The 13,424-nt window shown below is 33.6% G+C and overlaps 1 protein-coding gene across 1 annotated transcript in view; it reads right to left on the bottom strand.

Moving 5' to 3' along the window:
* Braf (B-Raf proto-oncogene, serine/threonine kinase) overlaps positions 1–13,424 on the bottom strand; it is a 182,111-nt gene that overhangs the window by 47,322 nt on the left and 121,365 nt on the right. The window contains 4 exon segments of the mRNA XM_047560012.1: positions 1,227–1,263; positions 5,586–5,745; positions 11,251–11,370; positions 12,359–12,507. Of these exon segments, the coding sequence (XP_047415968.1) occupies positions 1,227–1,263; positions 5,586–5,745; positions 11,251–11,370; positions 12,359–12,507 (466 nt within the window).

The raw sequence follows: 13,424 nt of genomic DNA, 5'->3' as shown, positions 1-13,424 counted from the left end.
GAAGCCCGCTTCACAAAATAATTCTGGATTTTTTTAACCTGCTTATTTTTATAAAATCCCAATGATTTTTTAAAAAGTGACTCATAAAAAGGACAAGAAATGTCACTTGATTTTAGATTCTAAGCAGGCAGTGTTTATGACAAAGTTAACTCTGTGATGCTAACATGATGGCAACATTTAAATGCTGGATGTATTGGGCAGAATTATCAAAAGCCACAGTTATTAAGACATATGAAAGTCAAACTGGCAGCAACATTAAATTGGCAGGTTCATGGAATAACAAACAGAAGAAAAACCCTTTGTATAACTATGTGCTCTTGTTAGTACCAAGTCCAGAGTATATAATGCAGGCTTATTATTTTGGTAGCTTCATAGGTATACAGAAACATAACAAAAGATGGTCTATACAATGTTTACTTAGAAGATAAATCTTTGAGTCTGGGCTTAGATATTTTGAAGTACAGAAGGTCACAATGAAGAGACCAGCTCTGTCCATGATAAACAGTTATTACAGGTCTTCCTTATTAGAGAAGATAAGTGCAGAGGACCTTCTGCAAGAAAACTTCAAGACAGTCTTAAATACCATCTCTTAGAAAACATTATATGGGGTAAATTCTTATAAAAGGTGTTTTAAGCAATGTTTCTTTGTTAGAATACTAGATAAAAAATTCTGGAGGATATAGCAATTCCTTCTTTGCTTGTTTTATGTAGCAGACTAACCCAAGGGCAAGTGGGGCTGTTCAATGAAAAGGACATTTCAAACACTTCCAGAAAGTTGAAGGAAATGTCTGACAAACTGTGGCAGGCAATCCAAGTGGTTCCTCCCCAGGAATGATTTAGCAAAGTCAAGATTTATCTAATTCTATGCTCAATCTTTAACTATGAGTAGAGGACCCCGAAGAAAATTTATTAACTTCAGCTTAGAAGATGTAGAAGTTAACAAAGTGGGTAAAATAATTAAGGATCTCTCCTTGAAACAATATTTTAAGTTATAGATGGTTCATTTAAGACTACCTTTTGTGTTTTCTCATTTCTCTACTCATGTTAAGAATTAGTTAACATTTTATTAGGAATAAATAATAAATACTATAAAAATTTGGGTTTTCGCTACTTATTTTTCTCTGTGTCTGTGTTTCATGAAAGAAGCAAGTATAAAGGAGATAAGCAGCAAAGCAATTGCATTTTTCCCTGAGCATTTTTTTTTTCCCAATGAAATTACTACTTACCTCCATCACCACGAAACCCTTGGTCTCTAATCAAATCCTACAAATAAATAGTAAAGTATATTTATTCAAAGCATATGGAAAGAAAATAATAACAACACTGAATTCTTCACTCATATTAATAGAAAGGTTGATTCAAAATAATACCTCTTACAATTACTTCACAAAGAATATGAAATTAGCTAGTGTACATGATAAAATCTAAATTTTGAAGTACTTGCCAACCTAACCCTATACTGAAAAGATTATTAGTCCTGATCAAATGTTGAAATCCATTTCAGGCCATTCAAAACCAATGGCTTCATCAATCCTTAAAGAAAATTCTACTGGCACATATTAAGAGCCATAAAAATGTTCATACCCTTTGATCCTGTAATTCCACTTCTGGGAATTTTTCCTAAGGAAATAATTCAGAAGAAAAAATGATATGCACAAAGATGTTTAGTGCAGCATTATCCATCATACTAAAAAGTCAGAAATAATTATTTCCCTATTATAGGCATTTTGACATATTATGGTTAAGTAAGTTATGGTGTATCAATTTAATGAAGTATTATGCAACCACAAAAAGAATAATGAAGATTAAATCATGAAACATGTTATGATGAAAAAAAAAAAACAAAGTTAAAAGTACACTGAATACCATAAAATATGGATGCACAAGGACACACTACAAAGAGGGAAAAAAATCAAAATAACTCAAATAAGAATTATTATTAAAATACAATTACAAGGTTAGTAGTGGGGAAGTCTCTCTGTTGTGCAATTTGGACCTTCACAGGCAGAACTGGGATTAGTTTTTGCTTACTCAGTTTAATTTAAATGTGAGGGATTGAATGGCCCCAAATGTATCTAAATAGGCCCTTTGCAAATAGGCAGTTTTTTGTCTATAGCTAAAACAAAGAATAGATTCTTTATAGGTATATTTCTCTCATGTTTAATATATTACATAAAGTCTGCAACATTTTCTACAGAATAATCAATGAATACTCACATAACTTCAAACAAGGTGCTAGGTATTAGGAGTGTGGCTACCAATAAATACAAAATCCTGGTGGTCTTACTAACTGTGGGTTTGAAAGTTTTCACTCACTGGGAGAAAAATGTACACTCATGAAAATTAAATGATATAATTACAACAAGTAAAACAGTATAGAAGAAATATCAGTTTGTTGCTAAGTTACTGTCAATCAAGTGCTTTTCACAGTAAGATTTTTAGTTTAGGGGGCTGGGGATATAGCTTAGTTGGTAGAGTGCTTGCTTTGCATGCACAAGGCCCTGGCTTCAATTCCCAGCACCACCACCAAAAAGAAAAAGAAAAAAAAAAAGGAAAAAAGAAAAAGATTTTTGTTCTACATAAAGGATTTAGTCATTGGGAAAGCATTTGAAGAAATGTCTGAGTGGGGCTTGAAAAACAGAGTGTAGTTAAGGGTCATCTAGACAAAAGGACACAAAAGAGAAAAGCGACACCCCTTTCTTTTTTCAAAGCCACAACTATGAACTGACCAAATTTGGCTTTTTCCACTCTTACAACCCATTGCTACTACCAACATAAACTTGCATTTTTCAATTTCAAATGTGTTCTTAAAACTCCTTAACAATCTATTTTTACTTGTTCTAGGTTAAATAGGACTTCTAGTATTCCAAATCTGGCTATTTCAAACTTTCTCCCACTCTCTTACAGTTCTTTTTCTTACATCTCTTTCCTTCCGCACAATAAACAGAAACCATCAAAAGAACTTTTGGTCCTGCTTTTTACATCCATAAATATTTGTAGAGTAACATAAGCTACAATTTCTCAATTCTTATTATGTACCAGGTATAAAAAGTAAAGTCTAGGAGTAGGTACTATTAGTTGCAGGGTAGAGTCATACAGTTTGTAAAAGCTACATCCATCCATCTTTAATTCACGCCTGTGCAGGACATCATTATCTTCTCCTCTCTTTCAAATCCCTCCTTTACTACTATACAGTACAATGGGTAAGCTTAAGAAAGGAAGGCCAGGTTCAAATACACTTGTAAGTATCTTGGGTGTACTCTTTAACCTCTGTAAATCTAATTTTCTAAACAGTGAACTAAAGATAATAATAGTACTTAACTCGTGAGTTTATATCAGGTTCAAACAAGAAAATTTATTTAAAGTACTATCGCAGTATCTGGCACACAGTAATAATTCAAAAACAGTTGTTAATTTCCAGATTCTTAGGAATCTTATCTCTAATTCACTAATTTATAGTCTCCTTTCCCTCAACTCACTAACTTGACACCAATACTACTACTTCAGTTTCAACCTTTATAGGCTTTTGTTTAGAATATTGCAAAAGTCACATTATTGACAGTCTTGGCTTTAGATATGATTGATACCCATTTATCTATCCTCCACATGAGCACGTGACCACTTTTTCTAAAGTATAGAGTTGATCTCTCATACTCAAAAAGTGTTTCAGACACTGACACCTCAGAGACTTTACAGCCTTTCATTGTGGACTCTACCTATTTTCATCTTCCACCATTTGTCAGCCTTCTCCTGAACCTTAAACTCCTCCAATATCAACTACTAATTACATTCCATGTAAATGTCTTTGTACATACTATTTTCTTTCTACCAAATGCCTTTCATTCCTAATTCCCTACGTGGTGTACTTAATAAACTCCTACTCAATCATCTTTTACAATCTGGCTTCAACGTTATCCTTTCTCTGCTAAGTATTCCTATATCCAATGATGTAGTTTATTATTCTCTAAACTACCACTATATTTTTTGTGATTATTTTTTATATGTCTGATTCCTTACTAAAATGTGACTTCTTAAGGGGCAAAGACTATGTGATAATTCATACTTAATATCTACTTAACTAGCTCAGGGTCAAAAGTAAATCTTTTTAGTGGGACTGAACATGAATGCAAATGTTCAAGTTCATACTTCATCTTGTAATCAATGGTAAGTCACTGAAAGTTTTAGAATAAAGAAAGAGATGATGATAAGTGTGTTATGAAAAATTATCCTGATGATAGTATAGATAAATCAATGACAGGAAACCCATTTAGGAGATAAATGTAGTAAGTACTTCAAGTGGGAAATATGTATTCAAATGGTGGCGGCAATAAGTGAGAACCGTTTGAGATACACATGAAAAGGAAAAGGTGATAACTGATTTATGAGAAAGAAGAAAAGGCAAGATACAGAGTAACACTTCAAAAGTTCAAGCGTGAGAGATCAGAACAGTGGTCACAATCAGAGAATAAAGGAAACAATTTAAAAGGATGTTAGTTTTTAAAGTAAAGGTAACAAGAGGCTGAGGCCCTAAGCAACTTAGTGAGACTGTTTCTCAAAAAAAAAAACAAAAAAACAAAAAAACAAAACAAAGGGTTTGGGGATGTAGCTCAGTGATTAAACACCACTTGGTTCAATCCCCAGCACCAAAAAAAAAAAAAAAAAAAAAAAAAAAAGTAGTAGTAAAGATGAAGATTAAAATTTTAGACACAATAAGAACAAACCTTGACTAGAAATTTGGTTTGATTTCTTATTTCACAATCTCCTTATTCCCATATTTCCTCCTCTATTTGCTAGTTAAGGAAAAATGATACTAGGAGAAAGCCACTTTCTCTCCATTGGGAATCCCTCAATGGAGAAAAAGTTTCAGAGTAAAATGTGGGAAGAAAGTCTGATTTTTGGATGAAATTAAAATTTATGATAAAGTTTATTTACTTTTTTGGTACTGGGGATTAAACCCAGGAGTACTTATAACCACTAAGCCCACATTCCCAGTTCTTTTCATTTTTATTTTGAGACAGGGTCTCACTAAATTGCTGAGGCTGGCCCTGAACTTGCAATCCTTATGCCTCAGCCTCTTGAGTGCTGGGATTACAGACATATGCCATCACGACCAGCTTGTAACAAAGTTTTGTTTCTAACATTTAAAATAAAATTTAACTTATAGTTCCAACTATACACTAATTCTTAAACATACAAAGAATCAAGCTTATGACAATACCATCTGAAACTGTTAATTTCATATATATCTTTTACAGCACGATTGTAATCAATTTTATAAGAATTTTAGAAGACTTCAGGCATTCCTATCAATCCTTTGATATTTAAACTATTTTCATTTGAAGATAAGACTTTTACAGAGATGGTGTCATTAAGGTAAATGTCAGAATAACTCTAGTTTGACAATAGTGAAGTATTTAATATCATTAGAGAAGATGACAGGTTTTTCTGATCTGTGATTCATATAAAGCCTAGGACTTAAAATAACTGATGAATGAAAAGATGATACTTATTTTTTATCTATATTATAACAGAAAAATAAAGAAATACACCTGAAATTTTCAGTTCTAGCAATGCTGGATACTTACATCAATATTGACAGGTTCTATGGTGTTTATATGCACGTTGGGAGCGGATGAGGATCGGTCTCGTTGCCCGAATTGATTTCGATGATCTTCATCTGCTGGTCGGAAAGGCTGTGGGATTGGAATGGATTTTGAAGGAGACGGACTGGTGAGAATTTGGGGCCTGGAAAAATCAAGTCATTGGAAGATAAGATTCAGAGCAACTGTATAGAGATAATAATATTAAATAATGGAAGATATAAAGATTCTCTTGTTTAACAGAAAAATCTTTAAAATTGATAAAACCATTGATATTCCAGCTATAATGGCTTTATAGGAAACATTAAAGAGGACTAACAGACCTACAACTAGAACTGTCAAAGTTGCTATGCTCAAAGCAGAACCTTTAGGAAATATCGATAAGAACACTTAATTCTTACCCAGAAAACATGAAGGAAATCTACAGATGGCTAGAAATTACCAGTGGTTAATCAGCTGAAGAGGCTCTTCTTTTTAAAGTTATAGATAATGGTAGGTAGAGATTGAATAAAATCTGCTATTTTTCCCTAAATTTCAATTTCTTGAGAGCTGAAATTACTAAAATGAAAAATTTATGAAAAGTATTAGGAAGTTATAATTTTTTTTTTTTTGTGGTGCTGGGGATTGAAGCCAGGGTCTTGTGTATGTAAGGCAAGCGCTCTACCAACTAAGTTATATCCCCAGCCCTGGAAGTTATAAATATTTTGGGAATATAGCATGTACATTTCAGGACCTGAAAAATGTACCTGCTACTGTACACCAAAGATGAATGAAAATTCTGAACAATATCAAAAGATCATTTCCAAATTCACAAGATGATTTTCACAGTGCCAATACTGTTCACATTTTGAAATTTTTATCATGCCCAATTATTGATATCAAAGACACTGGAGAATCATATATTAAATATTAAAGCAGTTATTTTTTAAAAATTATTTTTTGATCAAACCACCAAAACAGGTTACAGGGTGACCTACTTTGGTACTGTAGACAAATAAGGAGGTATGATCTTTCACTGGCCCTAAAACAAACGTGACACAGAAAACCTAAAGTTCTGAGGATAGACTGTAAGCACCTGTAAGAAGTCTATGCTTCTTAGAAAAGGTATCTACAGGAGCAGGGGTGATCACTCAGTAGAAGGTGTGGCTGTCTCATTAAGCTGCACCACTGGGAACAATGAAGTGCTAACATAAGCTCTTTACAAATATTGGTTGTCATTCCACCCATCTTATGCAAATTCTCTGATCAGTTTTATTTAGTAATTGTTAGGCCAGAAAGACAATGATGAGGGAGGGAAAACACATTCTGTGACAGGAGAGGGTTTGAAGAGGAATGGTAAGAAAATACAGTAGGAAAAGGAATGGATAAAGATTTGAAGAGCAAAGAAAGTTCAATAGTTACAAAAGTCTCCAAACAAAATGTCAACAGAATCTGAACCATTACAGTTTATATCCTTTCTTCTCTGAGCACAATGTTATTAAGCACAATTATTAAGGACGGGGGAAATTTCTGATTTTATGTGCTAATTTTAATTACATGAATTCATATGTAACTGATATAAAAATAGTAAGACATTATGTACTAAAAAATTATTATCAGCCTAATTAGAATTATAGTTAAGACAGATGAAACCAGACTTTGGGAAAATTAGCACATTTCACCTGGGTCCTTTTTATGCTTTCTGGTTATTGAGAAGTATTTCCAATTTCTTGCTTGAAGCTACAAATATATGCCCTTTGCTAAGGAATTGTGAGAGAAGTAAAAGAATGGAAAGATTAGTTAATTAAAAAAAAAAAAAAAAAAAAAAACTTTGGAAAGTGAACTGACAGTTAACTACTTATAGGCTGATTTGATTTAAAGTCTCAGGGCAAGCACATACTTTAAATCATGAGTTAAAACTAGAAAAAGCCCAAATTTACTAGAACTGTATAGGTTAGTCTAATCAATGCTATAATTGATCTGGTATGTGTAGAAGTAGCAGTAACTCTTTCTTGAAACTTACTTAGTTCAATGACAGAAACATACTGGATGACAAATCAGATATATACATATATCAAGGGAAAAAAAAAGGAAACACCCTGAATTGAATTTGGTAAGTTTCATTTTCATATCTAAAGAAAAGAATGTATATATTAGAAAATGAGAATATCCAGGTGTGGTGGTGCATACCTGTAATCCCAGTGACTTGGAAAGCTGAGGCAAGAGGATTGAAAGTTTGAAGCCAGCCTCAGCAACTTAGTGGGACCCTCAACAACTTAGAAGACCCTATCTCAAAATAAAAAGTAATGTAGCTCGGTGGTAAAGTGCCCCACCCCATTGTACCGAACAGTACCGAACAGAAAAAGAGAATAACTGTCTATCATATAAAATCAAAGACACTAAGAGCACCTGGAAGGGAAGGTGTCACCTCATCTAGTCTTGAGGGCAGATATATATTACAATACAGATGACAATACCTCAAGTTATCACACCCTGATGTATTAAATATCAGAAGTATGTACTAATTCCATGCTTGACAAAAACATTATAATTTGGTTTCTTTTAAATATCTTCTGAAAGAGTATTGGCTCATCCAACACAAAAAACTTGGTTTATATAACAGGTAAATTTCTTACAGGAAGAATTACTTGATATTCTGATTTAGTCTGTTCTTACTTTGTTTAATGCAAACCAGTATATTCCTAACTCTCATCATTTCTGGAAATGGATAAAATTGAGTTTTAATACTGGGAAATATTTACCTGGACCAAGGTAATTTATAACCCATGAAGTACCTTGGCAGACATCCAACTGGCTTTTACTCAAATGACAACTTTTTATTGCTCCTGCTGCAAACCTCTTTAAAGTGGTACCAAATTTAAGTTAGAAAAATATTAACAGTCTGTAGTATATTACCATTAAGTAAGACTTCATTTTCAAGCTAGAATATTTAAATTTTTGAAGCAAAGAGACTACTATTGTTTTGTGATATGCAAATTGTAAATGCTGGCTTTTCTTAAATGTATACAATACACTCTTCAGCATTTTTAAGTAGTAGAAAAGAGGCATCTCTTATTTTGTATCAAAACTGGATAATGTATCACTTATCCAAAATTTCTTGGTTACATCCATTATCACACTTGCTTCATGATCACTATGACTATTATCAGGACTAAAAACAAAATGCGAGTGAGTTTTGATATTGGATATGACCAATTTTTATCTTTACAGAGGCAATCATCTATACTGTGACATAAAAGAATCAGGAAAATGATTTATAGAAGTTTGAACATCTTTTCATTTGCTCAAGATCAGACTATACTTCAGTTTAGTTATGAAAAAAATACTTGTGGCACAGGCATATATTTTTTTAAGACAACACTCCTTCCTGGATTGTTACCATTACAAACCTTCAGAGAGGCCAAGCTAATGTTCTGTAACTGCTCACAGAACTGGGACCTGTCATTAGAAAGACATCATGGTCTAAAGAATCTGTCAAAAGAAAATGTCAAAGCCAAAGGCTTAATTAAAAACCCAAACAATAAAAACATTTTGATTTGATAGTCTAAAAAAACCCACACAGCTGCACACAACTAATGGCAGAGCAGTAGGAATAAAATGCTTCAAAGAACTGTTATAACCTGACAAAAGAACACAGTGGTTACATTTCTAGTGTTCCAAATGGACAAATACACTCACTCATTAACATAAAATTCTTTTGCTAAATTTTCTAACCTATGAGACCTCCAGGAAGGTTGGTTTCACAAAAATAACAGGCCTATTAGAAGTGTCAACTTATGATTATTTTTATCTCTGCAGAAGTCTAAAGAAATATCACATTGTGAAGAGTGGGAGGAAGTAGGGTAAAAACTAACAATATTTCTGAACTAAATTCACCCGGATAGTCTAGAATAGAACACTATATAGGAACTTTTTTTCCTATATGCTTCCAGATATAAGCATAAACAAGGCCATCCCAAATCCAGTAGGAAAAGAGTAAGCAGATCTGTGTAAGAAATGCTCCAGAGCCAACTAATACCCACTTAGCGCATCAATACCAGGTCTTTTTATTCCTACTATGAATCTTAAGAATATCCATACCTTCTCTGCACTGCTCCCACTCCAGTTCAGGTCTTCATTGCTTCTCAGTCTTTACTACCTAGTCAGCAGTCTTTGCCTTACACTTTTCTATATCAAATCACTTGTATTTTACTAAGTGATTTTTTAAACACGTTTTTATCAGATTAGTAATCTGCTTGAAAACCTTTAATTTGTGCCCCCACTCTTTTAGTTGTAGATGAACACAATGCCTTTATTTTTATGTGGTGCTGAAAATCTAGTGTCTCACATGTGCTAGGCAAGCGCAGTACCACTGAGCCACAACCCGAGTCCTATACCCCATCCCTGCCTTTTAAAAAAAATTTTAATCTTTATTTTATTTATTTATTTTTATGTGGGACTGAGGATCAAACCCAGGGCCTCACACATGTACCCAGGCAAGCACTCTACCACTGAGCCACAGTCTCAGAACCCTCCTCCCTTTTTGATTTTTTTTTTTTTTTTTTTTGTGGTGCTAGGGATTGAACCCGGGGCCTTGTGCATCACGGCAAGCACTCTACCAACTGGGTTATGTCCTCAGTCCTCCTCCCCCCTTTTTGTATCAAGTAAATTCCAGTCTAAATTCAAGACTCTATAATCTGGTCTTAAACATGACACTACTGAAGATAAGTCTTTCTTCACTAGGTCCTAAGCCTGCCATTCTTATTCCTTTTTTTTTGGTACTGGGAATTGAGCCCAGAGGTGCTTTATCAATGAGCTACATACTCAACACTTTAAATTTTGTCCAGGCTGGCCTGGAACTTGCAATCCTCCTGTTTCAGCCTCCCAAACTGCTGGGATTACGGGCATGTGCCACTGTGCCCAGTTCTCATTCCTTCCATTTATGTTCCTTCTCCATTCCCTAATACCATGCCTTTATTTCCTAGGTTCACTCGGATTGTAGTCATTCTTTAAGGTTCAGTTCAGATCCCAACTTCTCTATTAAGTTTTCCTGAGCACTTTCTCTTATACTACTCTCCCTACTTAACATGAAAACACTTGTCCTCACCTCATAGTTTAACATACTCTCAGAAACTGTATATTACAGTAATATGTTATTTTAAATTTTTTGCAATTGCTTTATATGTTAATGCAACTTTTTTGTTTCTGCTTTTGTTTTTTTGAAATTGGGGATTAAACCCAGGGGCACTTGACCACTGAGCCACATCCCCAGCCCAATTTCGTATTTTACTTAGAGACAGGGTCTCATTGAGTTGCTTAGTACCTTGCTTTTGCTGAGGCTGGCTTTGAACTTGATCCTCTTGTCTCAGCTTCCTGAGCCACTGGGATTATAGGCATGCGCCACCATGCCTGGCTTGTTAATGCAACTTTCATAAAAGAAAGTGATATGATATAGTTCTATATGTAATATTACCTAAAAATTACCTGTTCCCTGATATTTTTCCAGGTCTGGTTCTGAAATGCCATTTTTAATCCCATTTCTGTACAAATGCATGTAAACGTCTGAATGATGTGATAAGTTATTTGAAAAAAGAATTCCTTAATTTACCACTTCAAGTGTTAGAAGGCAGTTCAAATAGCATGTCATTGAACAGCAGGAGTCAAATCATACCCAATAGAGTCTGAAGGGGGTGCAGAAGGGGATGATCCAGATGTAAGGGCAGTCTCTGCTAAGGAGGCCTCTTCCTGTGGTATTGGGTGGTGTTCAAAGAACTTGGAGACAAACAGCAAACTGTGAGGCAAAAACAAAACAAAACAAAACAAACCTAACTTGTGCAAAACCCAGAATCTTCAGTACACCAGAACACATAGTTACTGGGAAAATATGGGATCAAATTCCATTTCAGAAACAATTGTTAAAATTCAATTAGTTGTATTTTTGTCTAAAGACTTATTAAAAATATTACATTGTATTTTCAAAGGCAAGCTCAAAAATCTACAACTAATTGTTCTTGTCAGCAAATTTTACATATTAGAAGAGGAAAAAAATCATGCTTTATAGTTAAAGAATTAGAAGAACAAGTATTTACTGCTAAATTAGATTACATTATTTTAATTTACTTTAAAGTATGGAGTTAAATACTATTTGTTCAGGAAGTGATCAGGAAATATATAAGACCTTAAAGCAGTAACAACAATGACAGAAAAAGAGATTATAACAGACTCAGTCTAATCTATTAGAAAAATTCCAGCATAAAGCGAAAGAAATTTTAGAAAGAAAGAAACTGGGTATGAAGATTTTATATCTTACTTTTTAATAAACTGGGGGAAGGAAACACAAGGTGGGGGAGAAAGAGAGAGAGGGAGGGAGAAAAAGGGGAGGGGGAGAGAAAGAGAGAATATAAAAGTAATTCACAAAATAACTGATAGAATCAGACCCCAAACTATAATGCTCAACTTAATTGAAATGGCACTTCAGGTCCCCTCCCAAAAACTATCCAAAAATGATCTTTATGCACTAGGGGTCTTCATTACTTAAAAAAGAGAATACAAAATATAAACAAAATGTATAGCTGAACCAGAATTACAATTTGGGAAAGAAGTGCTGGCTTTTCCATGTTATTTTATGTTACAAGCTATTCTTTAATCATACTTTAAAATTCCCCATAAAAACTATACTGGGCAAAAAAAAAATCCCTCATGGACTTTAAGACAACTAGTTTTACATTATGAAAATTTAAATGTAAAATGGTATAAGAGATTCTTTTTGGATTACTTACTCAAGTTGGTCATAATTAACACACATCAATGGAACCTCTGTACTACAACGCTGGTGAAATTTATAACCACATGTTTGACAGCGGAAACCTTGGAAAAGCAGCTTTCGACAAAAGTCACAAAATGCTAAGGTGAAAAAAGTTTTCCGTACCTGCAAAAAAAAAAAAGCATAGAGAATATCAAAAGCTTGCAAGAACCCTTTTAGAAATTGGCATATTTATCTTGTTTAAAATAACAAAGTCTTAATACATTTACATAATAAATTACATTACATTATTATATCATTACATTCTAAAATACAAAAATGAAAACCAAAGGGTTTAAGACAGTAGATGGGCAACCACATTTATCTTCTACTCCACCCCTATATCCAACTTAAAAACTCAGAAGTCAGGAAGACTGAGAAACAAAAGACTAGCAGCAGATTTCAGCTTGACAAAATGAATACAAAAACACAAAATGAGGGAACAAAGGCAAAACGATGGAGAAAGAAGTACCCATATAATTTAATTATTGTACAACGAGGAGAGAGAAGGAATGCTGACTGGTGATAAAAGAAAAACAGCAGTTACAAAGATGTCCAATTAAAAGTAAAAATAAAAGGAGAAAAGGAGAAGGGTATAATGTTACAAATAAGCTAATTCTTAATGGAATTACTACTCCGTATGATATCTAAATTTAACAAATTGAGAAACTGGCTAAAAAATATTTACTGATATGACAGCAGTTATCCAACAAACATAAAACAGAAACTATTAAAAATTAACAATAATCTCCTCTGGAAGGGGTTAAGGAAGGGAAGAAGAGGAGAGGAAGGGTGAGAAAATAAAAAAATGATTTTAAAAATACGTGAAAGAATCAGAACCCATCATCTGTGGTCCAAAAATAAAATGATCAACTTAAATGAAATGATACCCCTTCTTCCAAAATTACTGAAAAGTGATTTCTATGGGTTAGGATCTTTTAATTAAAAGATGATATAAAATGTAAGGTACAGCTAAATCAGAATTATAATTTGAGGGAGAAATGCTGGCTATCCTACATATTACTTTCTAACCATATTTTAAA

Source organism: Sciurus carolinensis, chromosome 8, assembly GCF_902686445.1.
Source record: "Sciurus carolinensis chromosome 8, mSciCar1.2, whole genome shotgun sequence".
In the NCBI taxonomy this organism is placed as follows: Eukaryota; Metazoa; Chordata; class Mammalia; order Rodentia; family Sciuridae; genus Sciurus; species Sciurus carolinensis.
This window is presented reverse-complemented; position numbering and strand designations above follow the sequence as displayed.